The 24,526-nt window shown below is 53.8% G+C and overlaps 1 protein-coding gene across 7 annotated transcripts; it reads right to left on the bottom strand.

Moving 5' to 3' along the window:
* Positions 1–135: 135 nt before the first annotated feature.
* D2HGDH (D-2-hydroxyglutarate dehydrogenase) lies at positions 136–22,963 on the bottom strand. 7 transcript variants are annotated; one of them, XM_054723248.1, is made up of 10 exons: positions 22,858–22,963; positions 21,386–21,493; positions 18,345–18,402; positions 16,454–16,593; positions 15,385–15,578; positions 13,803–13,971; positions 11,738–11,881; positions 9,878–10,020; positions 6,998–7,163; positions 136–1,278 (listed from the first exon to the last, which is right to left on the bottom strand). In XM_054723248.1, the coding sequence occupies exons 2-10, from the start codon at positions 21,390–21,392 to the stop codon at positions 1,019–1,021; spliced, it is 1,281 nt and encodes a 426-aa protein (XP_054579223.1). In that variant the 5' UTR covers positions 21,393–21,493; positions 22,858–22,963; the 3' UTR covers positions 136–1,018. The 7 variants fall into 7 exon arrangements, with proteins under 7 accessions (XP_054579223.1, XP_054579222.1, XP_054579221.1 ...); XM_054723247.1 differs by having other exon boundaries at positions 21,386–21,753; XM_054723246.1 differs by lacking the exon at positions 22,858–22,963 and adding an exon at positions 19,023–19,163 and having other exon boundaries at positions 21,386–21,446.
* Between the last annotated feature and the right edge of the window lie 1,563 nt (positions 22,964–24,526).

Below are 24,526 nucleotides of genomic sequence, written 5' to 3' on the forward strand. Positions count from 1 at the left end.
CAGGGTCTAGGGAGGGGCAGACACCCCCAGAGGTGGTCAGGCCCAGTCTCTCTGGCAGCCCCCAGTATTCGGTGCTTAGGGCACTTCACCACGGGCTGTTAGATTATTTCTCTAGTAACAAAAGCAAGGCAAGTGTCCTGAATAATTCAGTTTTTACTGGAAGTTCACAACAGCCAGAAGGAGAAAACGTGCCCCACTTCCCAGACTGTCTCCACAGCCCTAGCAGCTGCCCGGGGCCACAGGTCAGCAGGGACAACTGAGTTAGGGTCACTGAAGAAGCAGGAGCACAAGAGGGCTGTGTGTAGTGAGCGTGCACTAGTACGTGTGCCTGAGGGGGGTTCATTGCAGCACAGCCCATCTGTGTGGACTCATCACGGTAGACCGCCAAGTGTGAGAAATGAACGCCTGAGCTCTGACAACTGTCGAGGGAAAGGATGCATTCCAGGGCCCAGCAGTCACCCATTCCATGTCCCGGTAAAGCACCTGGTGAACCAGGCCCTGGTGGTCAGAGCCCTGGAGGGATGGGTGCTCTGGGCTGTTCACATGGAGTTGAACACCACTGCCCCGACCGAGTGGCTTGCACAGCCTGGGCCAGGGGTCGGGGGATGAGGGGGGCAGGACCACAATGCTCCTCCGAGGGCTTCAGCTCTCAAGCAAGGCTGGTGCCGCCTGGCCTATTTCTGAGTGGGCAGAACCGTTCATACACCGGCCCATCCAGGACATGCTGGCAGGAGACCCCATTCCCCGCCTGTGCAGGGACATGAGGTGTCTACTTATAGGCCAGGCAGAGTGACCAGGGCAGCACGAAGCCGCTCTCTCCTCTCTGCTCACACAACGTAACCTGTGGAGCCACTCACTGCCCTAGAGTGAGTCCCAGATCCTGAGAGCCAGCTCCCAACCCCTCCAACCAGGGGGCTCCATGGGCTGGAGGCCTGAGCCCATGCCAGCCCTGTGCACCCATCCCAATGGGCAAAACTAGGACTGGACCAAGGCCACTCCTGGTGACCCCGATGCCTTGTCAGGCCCGGGTGGGCAACGTCTTGTAGGGGTTCAGGATGCCCTGGGGGTCCAGGAGGGTCTTGAGCTGCTGCATGAGCTGCAGGGCCTCAGGTGGCTTGCTGTAGCCAAGGACGCTCTGCTTCTTGAAGCCGACACCGTGCTCTGCGCTGACGCTGCCCCGCTGCCCCGCTGTCCACTCATACACATAGGGCTCCAGGTCACCCAGCAGCGACGGGCTGAAGGCCTCTGCTGTTACATTGAGGTGCAGGTTGCCATCCCCTGGAGGGACAGGGAACCATGGGTCAGGCTGGGCAGGGCCCCCAAGAGCCCTGTCCTCTCCACCTCTTAAGCCCCTCCCAAAGAGCCCCTTCCCGCCCTGTCTGGTTCCAGCCCTTCAGGTCAGCAGCCACTGACCTGCAGTGACAGAAGCAGCCTCTTCGGGGGGCCCCAGATCCCTTGGCTTTTGCTCACTTCTCTCGCCAGTTCTCCCGACCTGCTCCTTCCTCCATCAGCTCAATATCTTCCATGGGCTCCCAACTGAGAGCCCTGGAATCTGATCACACTGATGGCTGTTACCAGACTCACATCTCCAACAACGCCCAGTATGATCCCATCCCCACCAGACACCTCTACGGACACCATGGGGGCCTCCCCCACCCCCGGATGCCTCCTCTGAGGCTGCCCAGCCAACACCCACCACAAAGTCCTGGATCCCCACCTGCCTCCTCTCAGGTCCACTTGGCCCCTGTTGCTCTCAATGAGACCCCTTGGGCCCTGGCTTTCCAGAACTGTCCAAACACATGCTGACTCTGGCCCTAGGGATAGCCGGGCTCACCGCACACATGCACCCTCTCTCCGGGGTCCCAAAGCAACAACAAGAGACATGAGATTAACCCAAGTCAATGCAACCCGTGCGCTGGCGGGGGCCATGAGTGGCTGGAGGAAGCCTAGGGTGTGCCTGCACCCAGTGGGGTCACGAGAGCAGACAGTGGAGTTACCATTGATGGGGGGGGGGGCGCTGCAGGGAGTCTGGGGGGCAGGAATTATGTTGGCCCTGGGAGTCCTGGGAGGTAACACCCAGGAAGCATTGGATGTGACCAGTGCACACATACAGAGAAGAGGCCCCATGACCATAGTCAGCAGTCAGGAAAGTAGAGGGGTTGAGCAGATAGTGGGCCAGGCCCAGTGAGGGTTGCTATCCATCCTGAAGGGCAGGGACCTTGGAGGCCAGAGGAAGGGGCTCCCAGAGGCAGGAAAAAGCACAAAAAACCTAGGGCAACACAGGGGGCAATGGGGGGCAGGCATGTGGCCTCTGACCCAGTGACCTTGAGCTTTTTATACCCCCTCCCTCCATGAGGGTGTTTCAAATGTGGGGTGCACAGCAGGGACCCCTTCAACTAAAAATGGTTCACACTGACACACGCAGGGCAAAGGCAACTGAAAATGCCACCACGGGCTTTCTTTGCCCAGGGAACTGTGTGTGGGAGGAGACCCACCGCCACTAACACCTGGATATTCACAACCATCAACCAGCGCAGAGTTTACAACCCAAGTTCACACTACCTGGTGGTCCACAGACACTGAGCTCAGAACATTCGGGAGGTTCCAGGCTGGGCGGCCTACGTTTGCACCCACCCACTGCACAAACGAGCAAATCGACTCCAACCCTGGCCTCAACGTTTCCACAGGCAAAGGACTAAGACATACGAGCCCGGGCCACAGATTACATCCACACAAAACAAAGCCACCAAGAGCCAGGGCAGCAGAATCCGACCACAGAGACTCGCCATCCGGCCATTTCCAGAAACAGAATGTAAATGTTTCATATGTTTAAAGAAATGAGAGATTAAAAAATACAAAACACTGCCCGGCTGGTGTGGCTCTGTTGGTTGAGCATCATCTCATGCACCAAGAAGTCAAAGTTTGATTACTGGTCAGGACACATGCCTGGGTGGTGGGCTCAACCCCCCAGTGTGGGTGTGTGGGAGGCAGCCAATTGATACTTCTCTCTCACTGATGTTTCTATTTTTCTATCCCAATCCCTTCCTTTCTGTTTAAAAAAAAAAAAATCAGTAAAAACACATTAGAAAAAATAGTGTAATGGCTGAAACGCACGACTCAGTGAACAGGTTTAACAGGACACAGCACACAGCAAAGTGAGACTCGTGACCTGCAAGATGGCAAAATGCTCTGAATGTAGCAAGAACTGAGGCCCACATCACAGGAACCTGCCATCAGTGATGGCGGAGGAGACCTCAAGCACTGGGCTGCAGTTCCAGAAACAGAGCTGGGGAAGCAGGATGAGGGAGAAGAGCGTTTGAAGACACAAGGGCAGACCCGCCAGGACACACGCTGTCACCCAGATGAACCAGAGGACACAAGGTCATAAAAGCAGCAAGAAAGGAAAAACAGATTCCTTTCCAAGGGACACCTGCCCTGGCAGCTAAAGTCCCAGTGACACCTCATGCTGCAGAGAGAAAAGAACTTGTCAGACCCAAATTGCTGAAATTCGTTTCAAAACAAAATCAATACCTTTTCAGGCAAATAAAATCTGAGATGTGTCACCAACATCACTAGTAAGAAATTCTAAAAGATGAGGCCCAGACGGAGGCTATGAAAGCAGACAAAGCAGGACTAGAGGTTTACCCAGGTCCGGACCAACACTGACCACACGAATACCAGCAACAGCAAGGCCACGTGGGCTGAAACACAAGGCTAGACAGATCTACTCCAGAAACAGTGTATGAACAGGCGGGTGATAACCTGGCCAGCCTTTCACCTAAAGCAGGATATCCGTGTAAAGGTGTCCCCGCTGTCCCCCCCTCTACCAGGAAGAATGGAGATCATTGTCAGAAATGCTGGACCCTGATCAGCCTGAGATGCAGGAGAGGAATCACATAACAGCTGGTGGTCCATTTCCCCAGGTAGTTATTGACCTTCCCACGGTTTGCTGCCTGAGAAGCTACAAGTCCTCATCCTTCCTCTGTGACTTCTTTGATGAGATGCCCGTGTCCTGAGCTCCCTTTGAACTCCTCATCGCTGAGCCCTGTGTGTGTGTGTGTGATATGCACCTGTTAGTGAATTTGTTTATTTCTTGTACTCTGTGTCTTATGGGTCTTATTTCCAGGGCCCCAAAGACTCTAGGAGGGTAGGGGAGAAGTTGAGCCTTCCCTGCCCAACACAAACCAAACGCTTTAGTTTAAAGACAATGACTGGCCAGTGATAAAGAAGAAACCCCAGCTCCATGCTGTCTTTAAGACACCTATGTAAGTCATGGACAGAAAACAGCTGAAAGTCACAGGAGGAAAACCAGTACGTCAGGCAAATAGAGGAAAGCTAATGCTCCTGTAGAACATCAAACAAAGGAGGCTCCATGGCAAATGAAACTGTAATAATAAGATTAAAAGATTCATTTAGTAGAATGAAAGGACAGTTCTAATCTCCTATCTTCCAAACTGACAGCTATAAAGAGACAGATTATCCTGTCACCTGGGGACTGATGCTCTGACAGCCAGCAGGATGTGGAGGATTAAACTCCACGTGAGCACTTCTCTGTGGATCTAGGCAAACACGGCTCCAGGACTTCAGAGGGCAGTTCTCTCCAAGTAGTCATCACAGCTGTGGAATCAGACCACACGCTGGGCCCGCTGGGCCGCTGACTGGTTTCAGTGTGACACAGGCCCAGTTCTCTGGCTCCAGTGCAATTAAAAGCAAGTCAACAATTTTTAAAATAACTAGAAAATTCACATATGTTTGTGAATTTAAAAACACATTTCTGAAAAAAAGAAAAAACACACACACATTTCTGCCTAACCCATGGGTCAAAGGAGAAATGACAATGGAGATGAAAAAATATTTAGAACTAAAGATGATGAAAGTGCCATCAAAACTGTGGGACAGCACTAACCGGTTTGGCTCAGTGGATAGAGCAGTGATGGCGAACCTATGACACGCGTGTCAGCACTGACACGCGTAGCCATTTCTGATGACACAAGGCCGCTGAGGCGGCCGCATGCCGAGGATGAAACATTTGCTGCTCCTGAGGATGAAACATTTGCGAAATAATGTTTTTTCCTCAAAGTGACACACTACCCGAGTTATGCTCAGTTTTTTGGCCAAGTTTGACACACCAAGCTCAAAAGGTTGCCCATCACTGGGATAGAGCATCAGCCTGCGGACTGAAGGGTCCCAGGTTCGATTCCGATCAAGGGCACATGCCCGGTTTTGCGGACTTGATCCCCAGTAGGGAGCGTGCAGGAGGCAGATGATTAATGATTCTCTCATCATTGATGTTTCTATCTCGCTCTCCCTCTCCCTTCCTCTCTGAAATCAATAAAAATATACAAAAATAGCCCTGGCCGGTTTGGCTCAGTGGATAGAGCGTCAGCCTGTGGACTGAAAGGTCCCGGGTTCGATTCCAGTCAAAGGCATATGCCCAGGTTGCGGGCTTGATCCCCAGTAGGGAGCATGCAGGAGGCAGCCAATCAATGGTTCTCTGTCATCATTGTTGTTTCTCTCTCTCTCTCTCCCTCTTCCTTCCTCCCTGAAATCAATAAAAATATACAAAAATAAAAAACAACAACTGTGGGACCTCCGCACAAATGCTGGGGCACCTCTAGCTGCTGAGGCGGACCCGCCCCGGAGCCATTGACCTGGAGTCGCCCTCCGCCAGGCCTTCTGGGAGCCTGGGGCTGAGGTCAGGGCTGCAGAAGGACAGGGCAGCGGAGAGGCCAGGAAACAGAGTCCCAGCAAGTGGCCTCCAAACATCACATGCATGGACACTCCGCCCTCCCACTGAAGTCCGAAGGGAAGCCACGCTTTGCTTACGATGACACATGGACCAGAGTCACTGTGGCTGAGTGACAGCTACTGTCCTGGCTGAGTACTTCCCCGACCATGCTGATACCACGCAAGGAAACATGAGAATACCATGAACATTGTTATGTAATATATTTGAAAGTCTAGAAGAAATGGAAAAATTCTTAGAAAGAAAAATTGACAGGACCAGTTCAGAGGAAAAGGCAAGCTGGAATAACCTGCAGACATTCAGCAAACTGGTCTGCAGTTGCCCCCAAACACTAACTTCCGGCCACTTATCTTCATTGGCAAGTTCTCCAAACACTCGAGGAGAAAACTCCACCGTGCACAGACTTCCAGAGATGGAAAACACTACCTCAACATCAACCCAGACAGAACCAAGGATCCTGACAGGGCAACATCACCCTAAAAATATCCCATGTAGAATTAAATAAATGGAGTCGAGATACCGGAGGGACCATAGCCAAGCAAGCCCATCCCAGGAATATGGCCCCGTCAGTCAGGAGGGCTTAATGTCCTTTGATCCCTGACTATTACAGGAGAAGCACCAAAAAACCAACATTCGCTCCTGATTTCACAGAGGGAGAGCCCTCAGTCCACTGTGACCACGATGGGTTAGAGTTGCTCTCCCCAGAAGAGGACTCACCCACTCTAGAGTCCAAATTCTCAGGGGAAAACAGCCACCTTCACATTATTCCAGTGACTCTGTGTCCACCTCCCGCCCTCTCCCCAAACACTAGAGTTTCGAGATCCAAGCTTTGCCAGCCATCATTCCCCTAAAGGTTGTTTGAGGAACAGGATCATTCACTTTCCATGTAGCCGAAGTTACCAATCCTTCCTGATGCTTCACACCGACTCGAGTCCCACAACTGTCCTGTGCTGTCCCCTAACCAGGGTCACTGCTGCCCTCACTGGGGACCTCCAGCCCACATGAGACAGTGTGATGCGGTGTGGTCAGGGATCTCAGACCTGCTCAGACTCTGGGTTCAGGGCCCATGCCCTACCGCGCTCCAAGGAGCTCCCCACGGCCAGTGTCATTCTTCCCCCAAACACCTAAACGACTCAGAAAAATGGTTAGGAATCTCTCAACCCCAGGTTTCCTCAATCACTGTTCAGAGCACGGACGTGGCGCTGAGCTAGCCCATAGTTAACCACGGTCCACCTGCCCAGCTCTGCTCACCCAGGTGGCCATAGCCCACCACGTGCTTGGCCTGCGAGCCAAGGCGGGCACGCAGGTCGATCACAAGGTCGTAGAGCCTGTCCACAGGCAAAGAAACGTCGTACTTGTACACATAACCGTCCCGGGCCAGCGCCTCCGTGATCCTCTCCCGCAGGGCCCACAGCATCTGGGGGACAGGAAGAAACAGGCAAAGTCCACACCTGACTGCAATGTGTGTCCACAGTGATGGGCACAACAACGGCAGCTGCTTTGGGGGGACACTGCTCTGTGTAGCGGGCATGGGGCTGCCATATGCGACAAGGTCCTAGATGCAGCCCCACGACAGCACTGAGTGCCAGCGACTGAGTCACTGAGCCCCCTTCTGAAGGGGACGGGCAATGACACTATAGGCATGCCCTGTAGGTCTGGGTGATAGGGTGGGCATGGCTAGTCAGGGCTGCCTGAGGGCGAGGGGCTGGGAAGGCCCCCAAGGATGGGCCCTAGGCTGGCTGGGGACACATGGGGCACGGGTGGGACAGGGATGCTGGAGCAGGGAAAGTGGGGGGTGCAGGGCCTGGGGCTGGGGTCTGGGGGAGCTTGTTACGGCAGTGCTGCCCTCCCACACAAACCCAGCTGTGGTTTACTTGTTAACTTGTCACTGTGGGCATCTGAAGCCGTTGTGGGGGAGCAGAGACAGTGTGCTGTGCCACCACTGGGCGCTTCTGTCCCCCCCGGGCCCTGCCCCCACTCCTGCTCCCACATGCCCCACCATCTCAGGAAACATCACCGAGAAATTTCTACTAGGTAAGGATGCTCCTTTTGTTTTTAACATAAGCACCTCTAAAAATAAAAGATTTCCGCCCTGACTGGTTTGGCTCAGTGGATAGAGCGTCGGCCTGCGGACTCAAGGGTCCCAGGTTCAATTCTGGTCAAGGGCATGTACCTTGGTAGCGGGCACATCCCCAGTAGGGGGTGTGCAAGAGGCAGCTGATCGATGTTTCTCTCTCATCGATGTTTCTAACTCTCTATCCCTCTCTCTTCCTCTCTGTAAAAAATCAATAAAATATATTTTTTTAAAAAAATAAAACAAAAAAAATAAAAGATTTCCCCAATTCTCTCATCGATTGTTATAGCCTCGCAGGTCATCCGTGCCCTGACTTTCAGCAGGTCCTACTGGCCTGGCCCCTCACACACCCAGAGCCCAGCGACGTCCCCGCAGAGATGCCGGAGCCCCGGGGACCCCAGAGGATATTTTTTGGTTGCCTCCCAGACACACTCTGACCAGGGCCGGGATCAAACCTCACTTGCTGCACAGCTGTCATGCCCACACTGCTGACTGCAGGCTCCGCTCACCTCCATTCACGTTCACTGCCAGTGCACGGCCACAAGACTGCTCTCCCTGCCCACCCTGTTCTGTCCCACCAGCTCAGGGGTGTTCTGCACAGGCCTCCTGGGGCGTCCCCTCGATCCCACCTTTGCTCAATGCCCCTTCCCAGCCCCTACACCTAGCCATCTCCCCGTCTGGATGCCCCCCCAACTCCTGCTCACCTGGGAGGAAAGCCGGCCCAGCCCACCCCCACCACCACCTGAGAACAGGGCTGTGGAGCCAGCAGTCTGCCAGGCCAGGACCAGCGTATTCCTGCCTCCCCCCAATGGGATAGCAGTCATCCTCTGAGGCTCATGTGACCTGCTCCCCCCGGAGCACAGTGGTGTCTGTCTTGTCTTCTGCAGCAAGACCAATGGAGGCGGCTCTGCCTGGGCCGGGGGATAGGGAGGGAGGGCACTTGTGGGCAGAGCGGCAGCTCAGGCTGCCCAGCCACTGCGCTCACTAGGGGCCTGGGTCAGGTATTGCTATAACTCCTTACATATAACATCTAACTAACATAAAAGTAACTGTACAGAAAAGGGTTTAATTATAAAGTAGAGAAATAGAGTCAATAAGCAGCCACTAGGAGACAATGAGCCCTGGCCAGTATTGTTCCACGGTTAGAGCGTCAGCCTGAGGACCAGAGGGTCTCAGGTTTGATTCCCGGTCAAGGGCACGTACCTGGGTTGCAGGTTTGATCCCCGGCCCTGGTCAGAGTGTGTGCGGGAGGCAACCAATCCACGTGGCTCTCTCACACAGATCTCTCTCCTCTCTTTCTCTCTCTCCCCTCGCCCCTCCTTTCCACTCTCTCTTATAATCAATGGAAAAAATATCCTCTGGTGAGGATTAACAACAAAAAAGAAAGAAAAGAAAACGAGATCCCACTCTCCACTCACCCCAAATCTGACCCACCTGGCTCCCATTCCTGCCACTGTCCTGTGGACTTCCTGCCCCCTGCTGGCCACTCTCCACACTGCAGCTCAAGGGACCACGGGGGGGGGGGGGGGGGGGGGGGGGGGAGACAAAGGCCCTGTGCTGTTGAGGATGGCTTCCCTGCTCCGGCCCTCACCTCCCCGCCCCATGGTGACAATGGCTCCCCTGCCTTAGCCGCCCCCCATGGTTACAATGGCTCCCCTGCCCTAGCTGCCCCCCATGGTGACAATGGCTCCCCTGCCCTAGCCCCACCCCCCATGGTGATGATGGCTCCCCTGTGCCAGGCCCCCCACTTCCTTCCTTTGGCCTCAGAGGCCAAGTCACTCTTGGTGCTGAGTCATCCTTAGGGAAACGTCTCACCCCCACAACTAGCTCAGGATCACACTAACCCTCCCACAGCCCGCGCAGTTCTCTCTGCCTGTTTAAAACACTGCTGAAATACCTGGACACCAAGAGTGCACTTCCAAAGAGGTTCTTCTACCAAAGCTGGGACAGCCACTCAGGTCCAGCCACCAGCCACACTCACAGTGGACACAGAACCTTCCACACGGCCCAGCTGAGCCTGGCTGGGCAGAGGACGAGGGCCGCCAGCACACACACACCTTGGTTTTCCCCTGGTCGGTGGCCAGGGTCCCGTCAGTCACCAGGCCGGAGCCCAATGCATGTTCCAGGAAGCTGCTCAGCTTCTCGGCATCGTGCTCCACTTTGGAGCCTGAGGTCTCCACCAAAACATAGAACGGACTTTCTGGAGAGGGCAGAAAGCAAGATGGGCAGAGGCAGGGCAGTCAGGCTGAGTCAGGAAGCTCTGGGCCCAGGAGCCTGCAGAGCAGGGGCCAGCAGGGCAGGAGCTCTGCTGAGGCTAAAATCCAGGCAGTTTAAAAACAGATCTTTCACTGTAACAAACCACATTCACTGGAAACACAGGAACAGCCCAGGTGACACTGTGAAGCCCTCATTGCAGGAGGCACTCTTACCAACCGAGGGAGACACGCCCTGCCGAGAACCAATTCCAGCATGTAATAATTACAAGTTTTACCAAAAGGTTGGTGAAGCTTGGGCGGCTCAACAGGGGTGAGCCACATATGCAGTTCACCTGTTGGAAACGGCTAAACGGCACTTCCCCCAAACCTGAATAGGATAATAGTTTGCTGCCAGACAGCTCAGGGCATTTTATTGCCTCCTGTTGGCCGAACAACTGAACAGCTATAGGCTATTCCCCAATCTGACAATATCCTTTGATACCCTACCCTTTGAAGTGTGTATGTCCACCTTGCCTTAGGACAAATTGTGTTGAATAAAAAAGCAGGGCTCCTTGGTCATGGGTCCTTAGCTCCTTCAGCTGAAGATCCTCTGACCCCCAATGCCTTTCAAAATTATCTTTCGTCCTTGGACTCCTTAATCGTCTATGCACAGCCCCTTTCTCCAGAATGCTGAACCCTTTGTAAGGCTGGGAAAAGAACCCCGGCAGCACCCTTCACACAGGGGCCCACCATCTTTCCAAAGGTTGTGTATGTCTTATTTCTTTACCACTGGGCATTTAGTTTGTTTCCTACTTTATACTACAAGTAGCATCTCATTCAAAATTGGAGTCTTTCCATATTTATAATTGTATGCACTGAATTGTGTCGTCGTCCGGCCATCCCCAAATTCCCATGATGAAGTCCTAACCCAAGCCCAATGTGACCATTTGGAGATCAGGTCTTTAAGAAAGTTAAATGAGGTCAGAAGGCAGGACTCTGATCCTGTAGAGCTGGTGCCCTCCTAAGAGGAGGAGGAGTCACCAGAGCTCTCTCTCTGGCCACCATGTGAGGACACAGTGAGAAGGTGGCCACCTGCATGCCAGGAAGTAGGGCTCACCCAGAATCAACCCTAATGGAACTCAGCCTCCAGAACCATGGGGTTCTATCAGGGCAGCTAAGACAATAACGATTTTGTTAGGATGGATCTCAGAAGTAAAATCACCAAGACCTCCAGCTGAATATTTTTAGATTCACAACGCAAATTGCCTTCCAAACCCTATCTGAGTCACACCCAGCACTTGTGACTTGCTTGCTGAGGTTAGAGGTTGAGCGTATCATGGAACGGCACATCTCTTGGTTCTGGAGACAGAACAACATTTCTGAGAAGTGTGCTTGGTTGTTTTGAAGATCCCAAAGCTATGCCCCAATGGACTGCATTCAGTGAACTAACCGAGGGCACATTTAACCCTTTGCACTCGCTTGCTTTTTACTCGATTCCTTTATTCTAATGCTAACCATGTCGAGTCACACTCAACATCCGAGTGCAAAAGGTTAAAACAAAAGTAAATGAGAATCCTGTGCTCATCCAATAGTGGTGACACCACAACTGCAGAGGGGCCAGTATCCTCCTTCCCGCCCTCTCTCTCGCACAGAATGGCCTGACAGCCTGAGCCATCCTGTGCAGACAGCCTAAAACGAGTGGCAGGTGGGTGGGGTCAGTACCTTGCACTGGGCTGGTGAGTTGGAGGTGTTGCCTGACCAGCTGCATGCACTCAGCATCCATGAACTCGTACGCTGACAGGATCTCCCCCAGCATCCTCTTGCAAGTGCTGAAAGTCTGCAAAACCTCAGCAAAGCCTGGGCAACCTGCACAGGGCACAGCACCTCAGGAACACGCCAGTCCAGAGCCTCACCCAAGCCCACCCAGATCCCCTGTAAACAGCCTGCCAACCCAGCTCGCAGCTGGCGTGCGGGGCAGCCTCTCGGAGCTGCAGAAGCACTGCTGAGGGAAATGCCACCGGTCAGCCAACAAGGACATCACAGGTAGCGGAGATGATGAAGACAGAGAAGGCTCGCCAAGGTTGCCCACGGTTTCCTCGTGACTCGCTCAAGACATATTCATAGAACACTGAGAGGTCACTGTGGTGCCAGGACAAGGGGAGCTGACCCTCCAGCTGGAAGGCAGAAGAGACCGAATGGACTGCTGTAGGTGGAAAGGGCTGGGATGGCACTGGGAAGGGGTCAGGGATCAGAGGTCACAGAGATGTCAAGAAGAGTGTCCCAGAGAGAAGAGCCCGGGAAGATACTACAAGTAGCATCTCATTCAAAATTGGAGTCTTTCCATATTTATAATTGTATGCACTGAATTGTGTCGTCGTCCGGCCACCCCCAAATTCCCATGATGAAGTCCTAACCCAAGCCCAATGTGACCATTTGGAGATCAGGCCTTTAAGAAAGTTAAATGAGGTCAGAAGGCAGCGCCTCACGTGAACACTGCAGAGGCCCGCGGAAGCTGCACTGAGGGTGCGGCTGCATGGGGACACCAGCAAAAGAACACATTAGCGAACTGAACAAATCGGAAGAAACAGCTGGCATGCAACACAGGCGGTGAACGGGATGGAAAGGATGGAAGAGGGTGAGAGACAGGAGGGCAGACAAACGATGCCACGTGTGTAATCACAGGTGGAGGAAAGGACATGGGCAATACTGCAACTGACAAGACACCGGGCCAGGGAGACCTAGAGAAATGTACTGAAAACCACGAAAGACCAAGGGTCCAAAGAAAGAAAGAGACAGACCTCTTCAGAGCAGCCGTGGAGGCTGCCCAGAGTGGAGTATTTTCAGTGGAAGAAGGAAACGAGTGCCCACCTGAACCTGCACACCTAGTGATCGAGCCTCTCATGAATGAGTGTAAATTAAGACATTTTCAGACAAACTGACAGTGAGAACTCATCGCCAGCGGGTGTTCCCCAAAGGATGCTCGAGGATGTGTTTACAAGGAGATGAGCCCAGCAGGAAGTCTGATGAAGAAGGAATGAGGAGGAAGGAAAATGGCACATTTATAAAATAATGGTAATTATTATCTGAGAGATTAAGACAAATGGGATCAAGAATCCAGAAGAGGGGACATTTAAAGTCAGGAGGGGAAGAAACAGCTAATGTTCCCACAATCCTGACTGTCCCAGCGGGAAGACACTGATGCACGGACTGACCACACCAGTCCATTAGAGGCCTGCAGAAGCCTCTAGAAGACTGGTGGTTTGCATCCTTCCTGACCGAGGACAGGAGGAGACGGACCACACATCTACCCAATGGCATGAAGGCAAGAAAGGAGGTGGGAGCAGATGAAGGGCAGGGACTGAGGGAAGCAGGTGTAAGGTTGTGGTTCAAGTCCGCTGGGAAGGGAGGCAGGTGGTGACGGTTCCTCCATGGTGGAAACATCACGTGTGCGTTTGCTGAGGTGCTGGGAAGGGCATCCATCTGATCACCCCTCATAATGAAGATCGGTGTCCTTGGCCTTAAGCCCAATGACAATGTTTCCCACAGAATCTTAGGTACACGCTCCGTAAATGACGAGTGGGTGAGAGAGCTGAGGAAGCTCGACTTTGTTACAGAGTGAGCTTACTATGCCCAGAACCCGCAAGCATGACTCCAGACCTGACTGAACACCAAGGCCAGGTCCTGGATCCCTTTGGAAAGAGCGCGAAGGTAGGAGAAATGGGGAGTCCTGTGAGGGCCCTGTCCATCCGCTCTCTCAAACCATGGGGGCGGCAGGCACTCCACCTACCAAGAAAAGCCACGTTCACAGCCCTGGGCTTGGGCGGACACAAGATGGACACGGCGGTAATGACCCCCAGGGTGCCCTCTGACCCGATGAAGAGCTGCTTCAGGTCATAGCCGGTGTTGTCCTTCCGCAGGGAGGTGAGGCAGTTCAGGATGGTGCCATCGGCAAGCACCTGGCGAGGGAGAAGAGAAACAGGTGTCTAGGAAAGCAGGGGCTCCAGGGTGGGGACAATCAGGCTGAAGGAAGGACTTTTCTTCCCTGGCTGGAGTGAAATCCCCCCACCCACAACCATGAGGCTCAGGGCCCAGTTCTCAAAGGAGGCTGGCCCGAAGCAGAGCCACACCTGGAGATGGAGCAGGGCCCACACCTGTTGCTACAACAGGACTCACACCTGGGGGTACAACAGGGTGGAGCAGGACACACCTCATAAATATGACAAAGTGAGTTACAATCAAAATAATGTGCAGTCCAGCCAGCGTGGGTCAGTGGTTGAGCATCGACCTATGAACCAGAAGGTCACAGTTCAATTCCCAGTCAGGGCACATGCCCAGGTTGCGGGCTCAATCCCCAGTGTGGGGAGTGCAGGAGGCAGTTGATCAATGATTCTCTCTCATCGTTGATGTTTCTCTCTCCCTCTCCCTTCCTCTCTGAAATCAATAAAAATATATTTAAAAAAATAATAATGTGCAGCTGGCCAGAAAACAAAGCTATTGAAACTTTGTAAATTAGCAGGTGGAAGTTCAGTGTGTATTTATGTTCAGTCCACCCTTGGGAAACAGGACAGAAGGTTCCAAGCTTTAAAAAACTAAGAGGTGTGCCCTACCTGGTTTGGCTCAGTGGATAGAGCGTCGACCTGCGGACTGAAAGCTCCCAGTTTCAATTCTGGTCAAGGGCACATGCCCACGTTGTGGGCTCGATCCCCAGAAGGTGGCGTGCTGGAGGCAGCCAATCAATGATTCTCTCTCATCATTGATGTTTCTCTCTCTCTCTCCCTCTCTCTCTGAAATCAATAAAAATATATTTTTAAAAAAACAAAACCATGAGGTGTCTAAGCAGGAGCCAGTGAGGGTTCAGGGAAAGGGACTCCAACGCCCCTGGAGGTGCAGCCAGCGATGGTGTGAGTAAAGGCCAACAGAACCTTGCTCCTTCTCTGCACACAGCCCACCTGGGAAGCTGACTGGTGGGACTTGCTGGGTCGTGGGAGCCTGCTCGAGGTGAAGGGTGCCTAGAGCGCCTCACGTGGACCCAGAAGCCACGGACCCAGAGCAGGGCCTCCCTGAGCAGGTGCTATGTGCAACACACAGGTCCCGGCCTGGGAGGGATGACGGGAGCCCAATCACCTGCACCACCTGAGGCCTGAGGGCAGCCTGGGCACCACCCGTGTCCACACAGTTGTGGGCCTTCACAAGAGGAATGAACACTAACCCGAAGGCACAGGGTGTGGAGCTGACAGGCCTTGTGAGCACACTGACAGCTGGGAAAAGGCTGGAAGAGCCCTGAAACTGGCACCTGGACACCGGGTGCCAGGCCGGGTGTCCCTGGGAGCGGGACTGCACTTGCACACACAGCAATGGCTCCGGCTCACCACTTCCAGGCCCAGGACAGTCCCACGCAGAGAACCATATCTCAGGAACCGCAGGCCACCTGCGTTGGTCGCCAGGTTCCCCCCGATGTGGCAGCTGCCCTTCGCTCCCAAATCCAGGGGCATGATGAAGTCCCGCTCCTCCACGTACCGGCTCAGCTCCTCCAAAATGCACCCCGCCTGGCAAACCAGGATCCCTGCAGAGCAAGCAGAGCTGCCACGGTGCTCTCAGCACAGGGTGACTCTGGCAGAGCCTGTGGTACGAACTCCCTCCACCCCCAAGGAGCAGCCACCTCACGATCCAACACAGAACCCAGAAAAGGAGCTTGGGCCCCATCCCTCCCCAAGAAGTTATCTCTGTGAGTACTGCGAAAAAGAGGAAAACTCGTAAGGCAAAGATGAGAGGAAACACACATGCACACATATACACCTGCATACATTCACATGCATGTGTGTGCCCATTATGCACACGTGCGCATGCACTCATGTGCCCTTGTACACATGCATGCACATGTATTCACACACGCATGCGTACATGCATATACGCAGCCCTACGGAAGGGAGCAGAAAAGAGAGGGTTGTTATAAGGCAGTGGTCCTCAACTAGGGGTGATCTTCCCCCCAGGGCACATGTGACAACACATTTTTGGTTGGGGGAGCATAGGTGTCCAGTGGGTAGAAGCCAGGGATGCTGCTCAACACCCTAGGGTGCCCAGGTGTCCCCAGCATAGAGAATGATCCAGCCCGCACGTCCCACTCAAGAAGCCTACACCATGATGCTGCTGCATCCTGAGCAGGAAGCCCCTTCGTGCTATGTGACCTCACACTCCCAAAAGGTGGTCCTGGCCAGAAAATGTCTGAGTCCAAAGGGCCACAGTGACAGCCCATCCCCTTCACCTCAAGCCCACAATATGTCACTAAGTGACCAACTAAATAACACCCCCTGTGAGGACATGTCCAGAGGGCCGGGCATGGACAGCCCTGGTCCTTTCCTTCCAGGGCCCAGGTCCCCTACCGCCCAGCCCCAGCAGATGACAAGGATGAGGACGGCACCAACAGGCAGCCAGGCTCACCAGATATGTCCTGAAAGCTGACGACCTGGTTCATGAGGGCAGTAGACAGGATGATCTCATCAAAGACAGGGACACTGCCCCCCACCAGGCCCGTGTTGCCCCCCTGGGTGTTCACGGCCAGGTTCTTCTCATGACAGTACCTGGGACAAGCACAGGAGGTGTATCAGGTCCCTCATCCCCACACCCACACCACCATCCTGTGAGACATGCTCTGGACCAACATCTGAGAGCAGCGATGACAATCCAAAGGAGCAACAGGCGTGCCCACGTGCATCAAGTAAACCCACCCTGTGAGGTGCCAGTCTCTAGTGATGAATTCTGAGAGCAGGCACACATGGACAATGATATATAATAATGTGAAACTCGAGGCCACCTTGATGTGATCTGGCAACTTTGGGGGACTGTAACATGTAGGGCACTTGTGAGGTGGGTCAAAAATGGCATGGAATAATAATTTGCACCAAGAAATGGCCATGGATTTGCCAAATGGGAAGGGGAAAAAAGATGACAATGTCTTAGATACAATGTGACAACATTTAAAACCACATGCAGCAAAAAAGATACTACATAAATCAAATGTCATCAAGTGTTAATTCTGGAAGTGAAATTAATGGCTACTTTTGCTTTTTTTGTTTTGTTAATCCTCTTCCAAGGATGTTTTTTCCATTGATTTTTAGAGAGAGTAGAAGGGAGGGAAGGAAGGGAAGAGAGGAAGGGAAAGAGAGAGGGGGAAGCGAAAAACATTGATGTGAGAAACACATTGATTGGTTTCCTCCCACCTGTGACCCGACCACCAAACACGGGGATTGAACCTGCAACCCACGTACATGCCCTTGACCAGCAATCAGACCCTCAGTGCACAGGCCAGCATTCTTAACCACTAAGCCACACCAACCATAGCTGCATTTTTTTCTTTTCTTTTTTTTAATCCTCACCTGAGGATATTGTTTCCACTGATTTCTAGAGCGAGTGGAGGGAACTAAGGCGGGGGAGAGAGACACATCAATTGGTTGCCTCCTGTACACACCTCTACCAACGCTGGGGAACCTGCAACCAAGATACATGCCCTTGACCAGGAATCGAACAGGCAACCCTTTGGTCCGAGGGCCGATGCTCTCACCACTGAGAAAAACTGGCCACGGCAGCATTTTTTTTCTTTATGATTTTCTGTTTTCCAATCCTACCTAATAATAGAGTAATATGCAAATTGACCGTACCTTCGATACACCCACAAGCCACGCCCACCAGGAAACTGTTGCAGGGACGTTGGGGTGTGGCGGAGCACCAGCGGGGAGCCTGCACGGATCGCAGGCAACGACCAGGGGGTCCGCTCCTACGATCCATAGCAGGGACGCTGGGTGCGGCCGAGCCCAAGGCTGGGAAAGCCTGGGGCAGAGGCTTTCCCGGCCTTGGGCACCAGCGGGGAGCCTGCATGGATCGCAGGCAACCACAGGGGTCGGCTCCTACAATCCGTAGCAGGGAGGCTGGGGTGCAGCAGAGCCAAGACCACCGCCCGGGGCCAAGCCCGGACCCTGAAAGAAGGCAGAAGGCGGTGGCCACAGCCAACGCCTGGGTCCCCGGTGCCGGCAGAAAACTGGTGCAGGCAGCCAGGTGAATGAAGGTCTATTGCACGAATCTTCATGCAAACGGGCTGCTAGTTTTCCTATAATAAACATAATAGATTATTGATATAAAAAAATTAAAAAAGGTATATTTCAAGAAAAGGTCCATTTCCTTGGAGTCTGCAGCCACTCCCACTCCACACCCAAGGTTCTGAGGTTCTGAGGTTTGAGGCCTGGCTCTGCACAGGCTGCCAGCTTCCTGGGGTCTGTGTTTGTGTGTCTTCAGGAGGAATCACACAAACTCACGTACCACAGGGCGGGCTTCTTACCTGAGGATGTGAGACACCTCCTCCGATGTCCGGGGCTTCAGCAGTACCTTGCTACAGCCTGAGACAGAAAAGGGCGTTAGACATGGGAAGGGGCCCTCCTTGGAAAAGGACGGTTCTTCAAAAGCACTTTCTCCTTCCTCAGTGAGATGACCCGCACAACCACGGTCACCCACAAACCTCAAGGACAAGAGCAGTCCGTCTGCTCACTGAGAGGAGGTGGAGAGGCCAGTAGAGGGTGCCCGATTGCAGTAATGGTGAAGGTGGTCGGATGTGAGGGGAGGGGCACCTGCCTGGCTTCTCCACTGCAAGTTACTAAGGATCTTGTGGGCAGACACTTGACACTACGTAGATAGCCTGTTGCTCCTCCAAGTTCACCCCAGGGCTTTAGCATCTATTGATTTTCCTGCCTGAAGCAGTTCTTAGGATAGTTGCCAAACGGGGATTTTCACCCATCCTGCATTGAACAGCTGACCTTGTACTGTAAGAAGGGGCCTTCCTTCTCTCTCGTGTATTTATTTATTTAGCTATTCAATCATAACAGTGTGGGCTCATGGGTTCATTTTTCTTTTATTCACTGGTTACAATTCTTTGCTGCCATGATTTGAGGTCCAGATGAGGCTGGTGGGAGCCCCCTGAACTAGTCCGTCGGCATCCCTAACAACTACCCCCCTTCTGTACCTTTGTTTTGTTGAAAGAACTCTAGATGAGTGGAGGCTGCAGAGGCAGGAGGAGCACCGAGCATGTTCCTCTTACATCATTAACTCTTCACGAAGCCGTGAGATCAGGCCAGTGGGTGTGGCTTAGAGCTTGAGCTTTGACCTATGAACCAGGAGGTCATGGTTTGATTCTCGGTCGCACATGCCCGGGTTGTGGGCTCGATCCCCAGTGTGGGACGTGCAGGGAGCAGCCAATCAATGATTCTCTCTCATCATTGATGTTTTGCTCTCTTTCTCTCTCCATTCCTCTCTGAAATCAATAAAAATGTTTTTTTTCAATTCCTAACTGGGAAGTCACGCCCCATTGCAGATAACTTTAGTAAAAGGTTTACCTTTGCCTTAAGCAAGCCCTGCCAATTGTTCTTGTGCATCTTCTACATCAACACACTTTTGAAATAAGCATAACCACTCTCAAGCGAGCACTAATCTTTTTTTTTAATTGTTTTATATATTTTTTTAAATTTTTTTATTAAGGCATTATATGTGTACATATCTTACCATTATCAAGCGAGCACTAATCTTAACTATCCTGTAATTCAACCCCTACCTTGCTTTCTCCCACCCTCATGTAATCTTCATTATGGTCCCTCCTTAATTTCAAATGCACGAAGGCTGCAAAACTGTTATTTTCTGGAGCATTTGAGATCTTGCTCCCCGGTATATGTCATCAGTTTGGCTCAAATAAGCTCTTATAAAAATTCTCTACAGGCCCTAGCTGGTTTGGCTCAGTGGATAGAGCGTTGGCCTACAGACTGAAGGGTCCCAGGTTTGATTCCAGTCAAGGGCACATGCCCAGGTTTCAGGCTTGATCCCCAGTAGGGGGCATGCAGGAGGCAGCCAATCAATGATTCTCTCTCATCACTGATGTTTCTCTCTCTCTCCCCCTCCCTTCCTCTCTGAAATCAATTTTTAAAAATAAAAATAAATTTTAAAAAGTTCTCTACAAGTTGGGCCGTTTCTTAGGTCCCATGTAATGGAAGAGGAAGAGACTGGACTGATGCTGTCACAAGCCAAGGACGTCCCCTAGAAGTTGGGGGAGGAAGGAAGGCCCCTCCCTGGAGTCTCAGGAGGGAGTGCAGTCCTACAGACACCTGATCTCAGCCTTGTTGCCTCCAGAATTGGCAGGACCCATCTCTGTTCTCTTCAGCCCCGTCTGTGATTCTTTGTCACAATGACTCCAGGAGCCAACACAGGAGCTGAGAGGAAGCAAGCAGTAAACACACAGACCGCCTCAGAGCCGCCAGGGGACTGTCTGGTCCTTTAATGTGAAGGTGTCACGCACCGCTGTGGAGAGCAGTTAATAACTAACCCCGACTTGTGTCTGAACCTTATCATCTGAACACATATAAGCCTAGGCCAGTGGTCGGCAAACTCATTCATCAACAGAGCCAAATATCAACAATACGATGATTGAAATTTCTTTTGAGAGCCAAATTTTTTAAACTTAAACTTCTTCTAACGCCACTTCTTCAAAATAGACTCGCCCAGGCCGTGGTATTTTGTGGAAGAGCCACACTCAAGGGGCCAAAGAGCCTCATGTGGCTCGCGAGCCACAGTTTGCTGACCACGGGCCTAGGCCAACAGCCAAGTCCTGGGCTGCCAACAAAAGGGAGGCAACCCACATGTGTAAGTTATAACGATGACCCAGCATCTTCGTGGACAGTGCCAAATATTTTTATTTGGATTTCGAGGGCTAATCTCAGAGACCACAAGCTAATCCAACAAGTGCAGATGAAGGAAGACACCTCGACAAGAAGGATAAAAGTGAAACTAAGAACAGGTGACACTTGCTATTTGTCCTCCTGTGAATGAACCGTGCTGACAGCTCGTGTGTCTGGCTTGGTGACTGTTGATTATTTCGGGGCCTTGCTGTCTCAAGGTAGTTCAGCAGTCTTCCTTGCAAGACATACACCCCCCACCCCATCCCCGGACACTGAGGCCTCTGTGACTCCAAATGACCAGTAAACACTGCTCTGTGAATAGCCTGGACTGAAGAACAATTTGTTAACCCCCAATACTTGTGTGTATGTGTTCTGATGTGTTTGTAATTTGGATTAAAACTGCAAGTAATAAAAGCTAAATGGACGGCATAGTCACCTGTGTTGGTGTGGAGAACCTAGAGGGCCAAGGGGCCTCGATCAAGCACCTCTGATATTATCTGGGGGTCAGGACATCGAGTGACTTATAGGAAAGACTATACTCACAGCCAGAGTGTCCATGACAACCACCAATAAACTTCTGTAAATTCTGTCCTCAGAGCATCTTACAGTCACCTCTTAGGCAGCTTTCGGCAGCATAAGAAAGGCGTGTGGGGTCCTTGCTCACCTCGCATGGTTCTCAGCCAGTCCACATTGGAAGCCTCCAGCTCCTCTGGGTCTGTGATGACCCTCCCGGGGATGATGCGCTCAAAGGTGGCCAGGTCTTCCTCAGACACTGTGGAGAAGGGCAGCCGCCGCACAGGGTAGCGCTCGCAGGTCAGCGCCACTTCGGGGGCTTGGGAGGACGTGGAGGAGCTGCCTCTGCGAACCAGGGGGCTAATGCCCGCGACCCCACGAAGTCTGCCCCACGAGGGGGTTCTGGAGGCCCCTGCCCATGTCCTCTGCTGCACGAAGGCTCCAGGAGTGCAGGCTACCCGCCACTGGAAGAGCCACACAGGCCACCTGGGGGCCAGACGGGGCACCATAGCTCTTGCCCTACAAAGCAAGTGATGGGACCTGTAACCCTGGACTACTATGAGCCATGAAAAGGAAATAATTGCCCTAGCCGGTTTGGCTCAGTGAATAGAGCATCGGCCTGCGGACTGAAGGGTCCCAGGTTCAATTCTGGTCAAGGGCACATGCCCAGGGGAGGGCTCCATCCCTAGTGAAGGGTGTGCAGGAGGCAGCCGATCAATGATTCTCTCTCATCACTGATGTTTCTCTCTCTCCCTCCCTTCCTCTCTGAACTCATATATATATATATAAATATATATATATATGAAGTAATTGCCCAAGGAAGGGCGGAAGTTGGGAAAGTGAGGACAGGACGCGGGGAGAGGCGGGCTGGAGGGGACAGGGGACAGGAGGCCAGCGGTGGCAGCTCTGCCCTTGTTCTTGCCCGGGGTGTGGTCCCCCTGCACCTCCTGAGGACTCACAGCTGTCCATCCCTAGGTGGCTGATCTTCGCCTCCTTTCAGCCCTCTTCCTTCAGAACAAGACCAGGACTCAAGGCGTTCAAAGAAAGGGACAGATGGCACGAAACTGTACACTTAAAAATGGCTAAATGGTAAACTTTATGTCTTATGTATATGTTACCACAAGTTTAAAAAGTGCAGAATCAAAAAAAAAAAAAAAGGACAGATGAGGGAGCTTCTCTGGCTGCCCACGTGGTGGAGACGGTTCGCACACTGACCCCGCACCAGTGAGAGGTGACAGGTGGCTACCTGCCCTCACCCGGCGCTCAGACCACCAGGACGGCACCGGGGGCTGCGCTTTCGCCCGCTGCGTGGCTTGGGGAAATGAGCCGGCCTCTCGGTGCCCTGCGACGGCACCCGCGTGCCGCCCGCGCGGGGAGGACCCGCCGCACCGCCTCGGGCCCTCGCGCTCGGAAGGACGCGGAGCGAGCTCAGGCTCTTCCCGCGAGAACCGCCAGGCGCGCGCAGCGTGCGTGGTCACGTGTTGGACGCAGCCCGCACGGGATCGACCCCGCGGACCGCGCCTGCGCTCCCTGTCCTTGCCATCCGCGACCACGGTCGCCGCTCCGCCCCGCAGCCCGCGGCCCCTCCGGTCAGACCCCTGGCGGCCGCGCGCGCGCACTCACGTCCGCGTCCCCGTCCCGGCCGCAGCGGCCGTCGCCGTCCTCCAGCAACCGGAGCCAGTGGATAGAGCCGGCAGGACTGAGCCTGCGCACTGCCGCCCTCCCGGCCCGGCCCGGCCCCGCCCCGCTCCCTCAAGCCCCGCCTTCAAACCCGCCCCTCCCGTAGGTCCCGCCCCCAGGCCGAGGGCGGGCCCCCGGCGACCAGGCGCACGGCGCTGTCCACACCCCTCACTGCGGGGACCGCCAGCCTCGACCCGCGTTCCGCACCGCCCAGCAGGGGTCTCGGCACACTCCCACCCCCTCCCTGAGGCCGGCCCCTCCGTAGTCCGCCGGACGGGCCCCACAGGGAAACTGCCCGCTCCCTCTCTCCAGGAGCCCCGAGTCTTGGCCCGCTCCCGCCAAAGGGCAGGCAGAACCCGAGCTAGTTCCCCAAGCTGCCTGCCGAGCAGCGGGAACATTTTCTTGGACAGAGGCCCTGGCCTGGGACTCGAGTGAGGGGACCGCAGAGGGGCGGGGGCGTGACCGGGCTGGGAGAGGCCACAGCAGGACCTCAGCCTTCTCCAGCCCCTCCAGGTCCCACCTGCCCCTGCCGGGCCGCCCGCAGCTCTCTGTGTGGCCTGCTACATAGACTCCGCCCGCCGGCAGCTCGGCAGCTCGGCAGCTCGGGAGACAGGGCAGGAGCCCGATGGACGTTCCTCTGTCATCCCAGTAATGGCCCTCACCCCAGCGGCACCCGTGCCAGTTCCCAGCCTCACCCCATTGCCTCAGAGGTGCTGCCCTCGCCCCAGACGTCTGAGTCCCAGATCCACGGGCACCCCCTCCCTAAGCTTCTGCTCCACCAGCCAGGTAGCACCTACTCCCCAGGTGGCTGAATCCCGCCTAAGAGCACTTGCCCATCAGTTGTGAGGCCAGCCCCCCTCAGAGCAGAGTCCTAATCAGTCCCCTCCCTGACGCTGTCAGATCCAGAAACTCCAGCTTCCTCCCTTGGCCCCCCAGGATTAGGGGTGGTAGCTGCTTCCTGCAATTACTGTTCCCTGGGCCCTCCAGTACCCTGAATTAAACTGTTGCAGTAACACGTGGCTCCTGCTTTCCTGACAATACAGTCCTGGTGCCGAATAGGGGTCTCTCCCACCCTCTGGCTCCCAGGGGTCCTACTGAGGCATTTCCAGTTCCCTGTGTGGTCAGTGATGCCCACAGGAGGGATACTCTTCTATGTCCCAATGATGAGGATCTGTGGCCAGACTGCAGACAGCAAGAGTGTTCATGTAATCATAATTCCAGAGTTGCACTGATAGCTTTGACAAGAATAGCCAGGCCCTTGCCAGACCACTGGCCACATGCCCAGTGCCAAGAGTGCGGACGTGCTCTGGCAACAATGCTGCAGCTGGAGTCAACACCTGTCTTTGTAACCTGTACTCCCACAGGTAAATTGGGGGTGTTGAGTATATCCCACTGCACCTTCCTGCCAGAATGTGTTTGCCTTTGCATCACTGTCTTGGCAGGGAGAGGACAGGACAAGCCAGATACTTCTACCTGGCCCTTCCTGCCTTAATGGCCCTTGCTTCACAGGTCAGTTGCTGTGGGAATCCCGCCAGCTGTCAGGTCTGTTTCAGTGACACAGGTGGGCCCCAGGGAGACAACCACTCAGATGTAACTTGCCACGACAGCCGTA

This window comes from Eptesicus fuscus, chromosome 11 (assembly GCF_027574615.1).
Source record: "Eptesicus fuscus isolate TK198812 chromosome 11, DD_ASM_mEF_20220401, whole genome shotgun sequence".
Taxonomy (NCBI): Eukaryota; Metazoa; Chordata; class Mammalia; order Chiroptera; family Vespertilionidae; genus Eptesicus; species Eptesicus fuscus.

Excerpts from the sequence above, each read along its gene's own strand:
- D2HGDH (XM_054723247.1), bottom strand. The coding sequence starts at position 21,743 with ATGGTGCCCCGTCTGGCCCCCAGGTGGCCTGTGTGGCTCTTCCAGTGG. Across the intron at positions 18,403-21,385 it reads CTGGCTGAGAACCATGCGAG|GCTGTAGCAAGGTACTGCTG; the intron begins GTGAGCAAGGAC and ends TTTCTGTCTCAG. Across the intron at positions 13,972-15,384 it reads CTGTCCTGGGCCTGGAAGTG|GTGCTTGCCGATGGCACCAT; the intron begins GTGAGCCGGAGC and ends CTCCCTCGCCAG.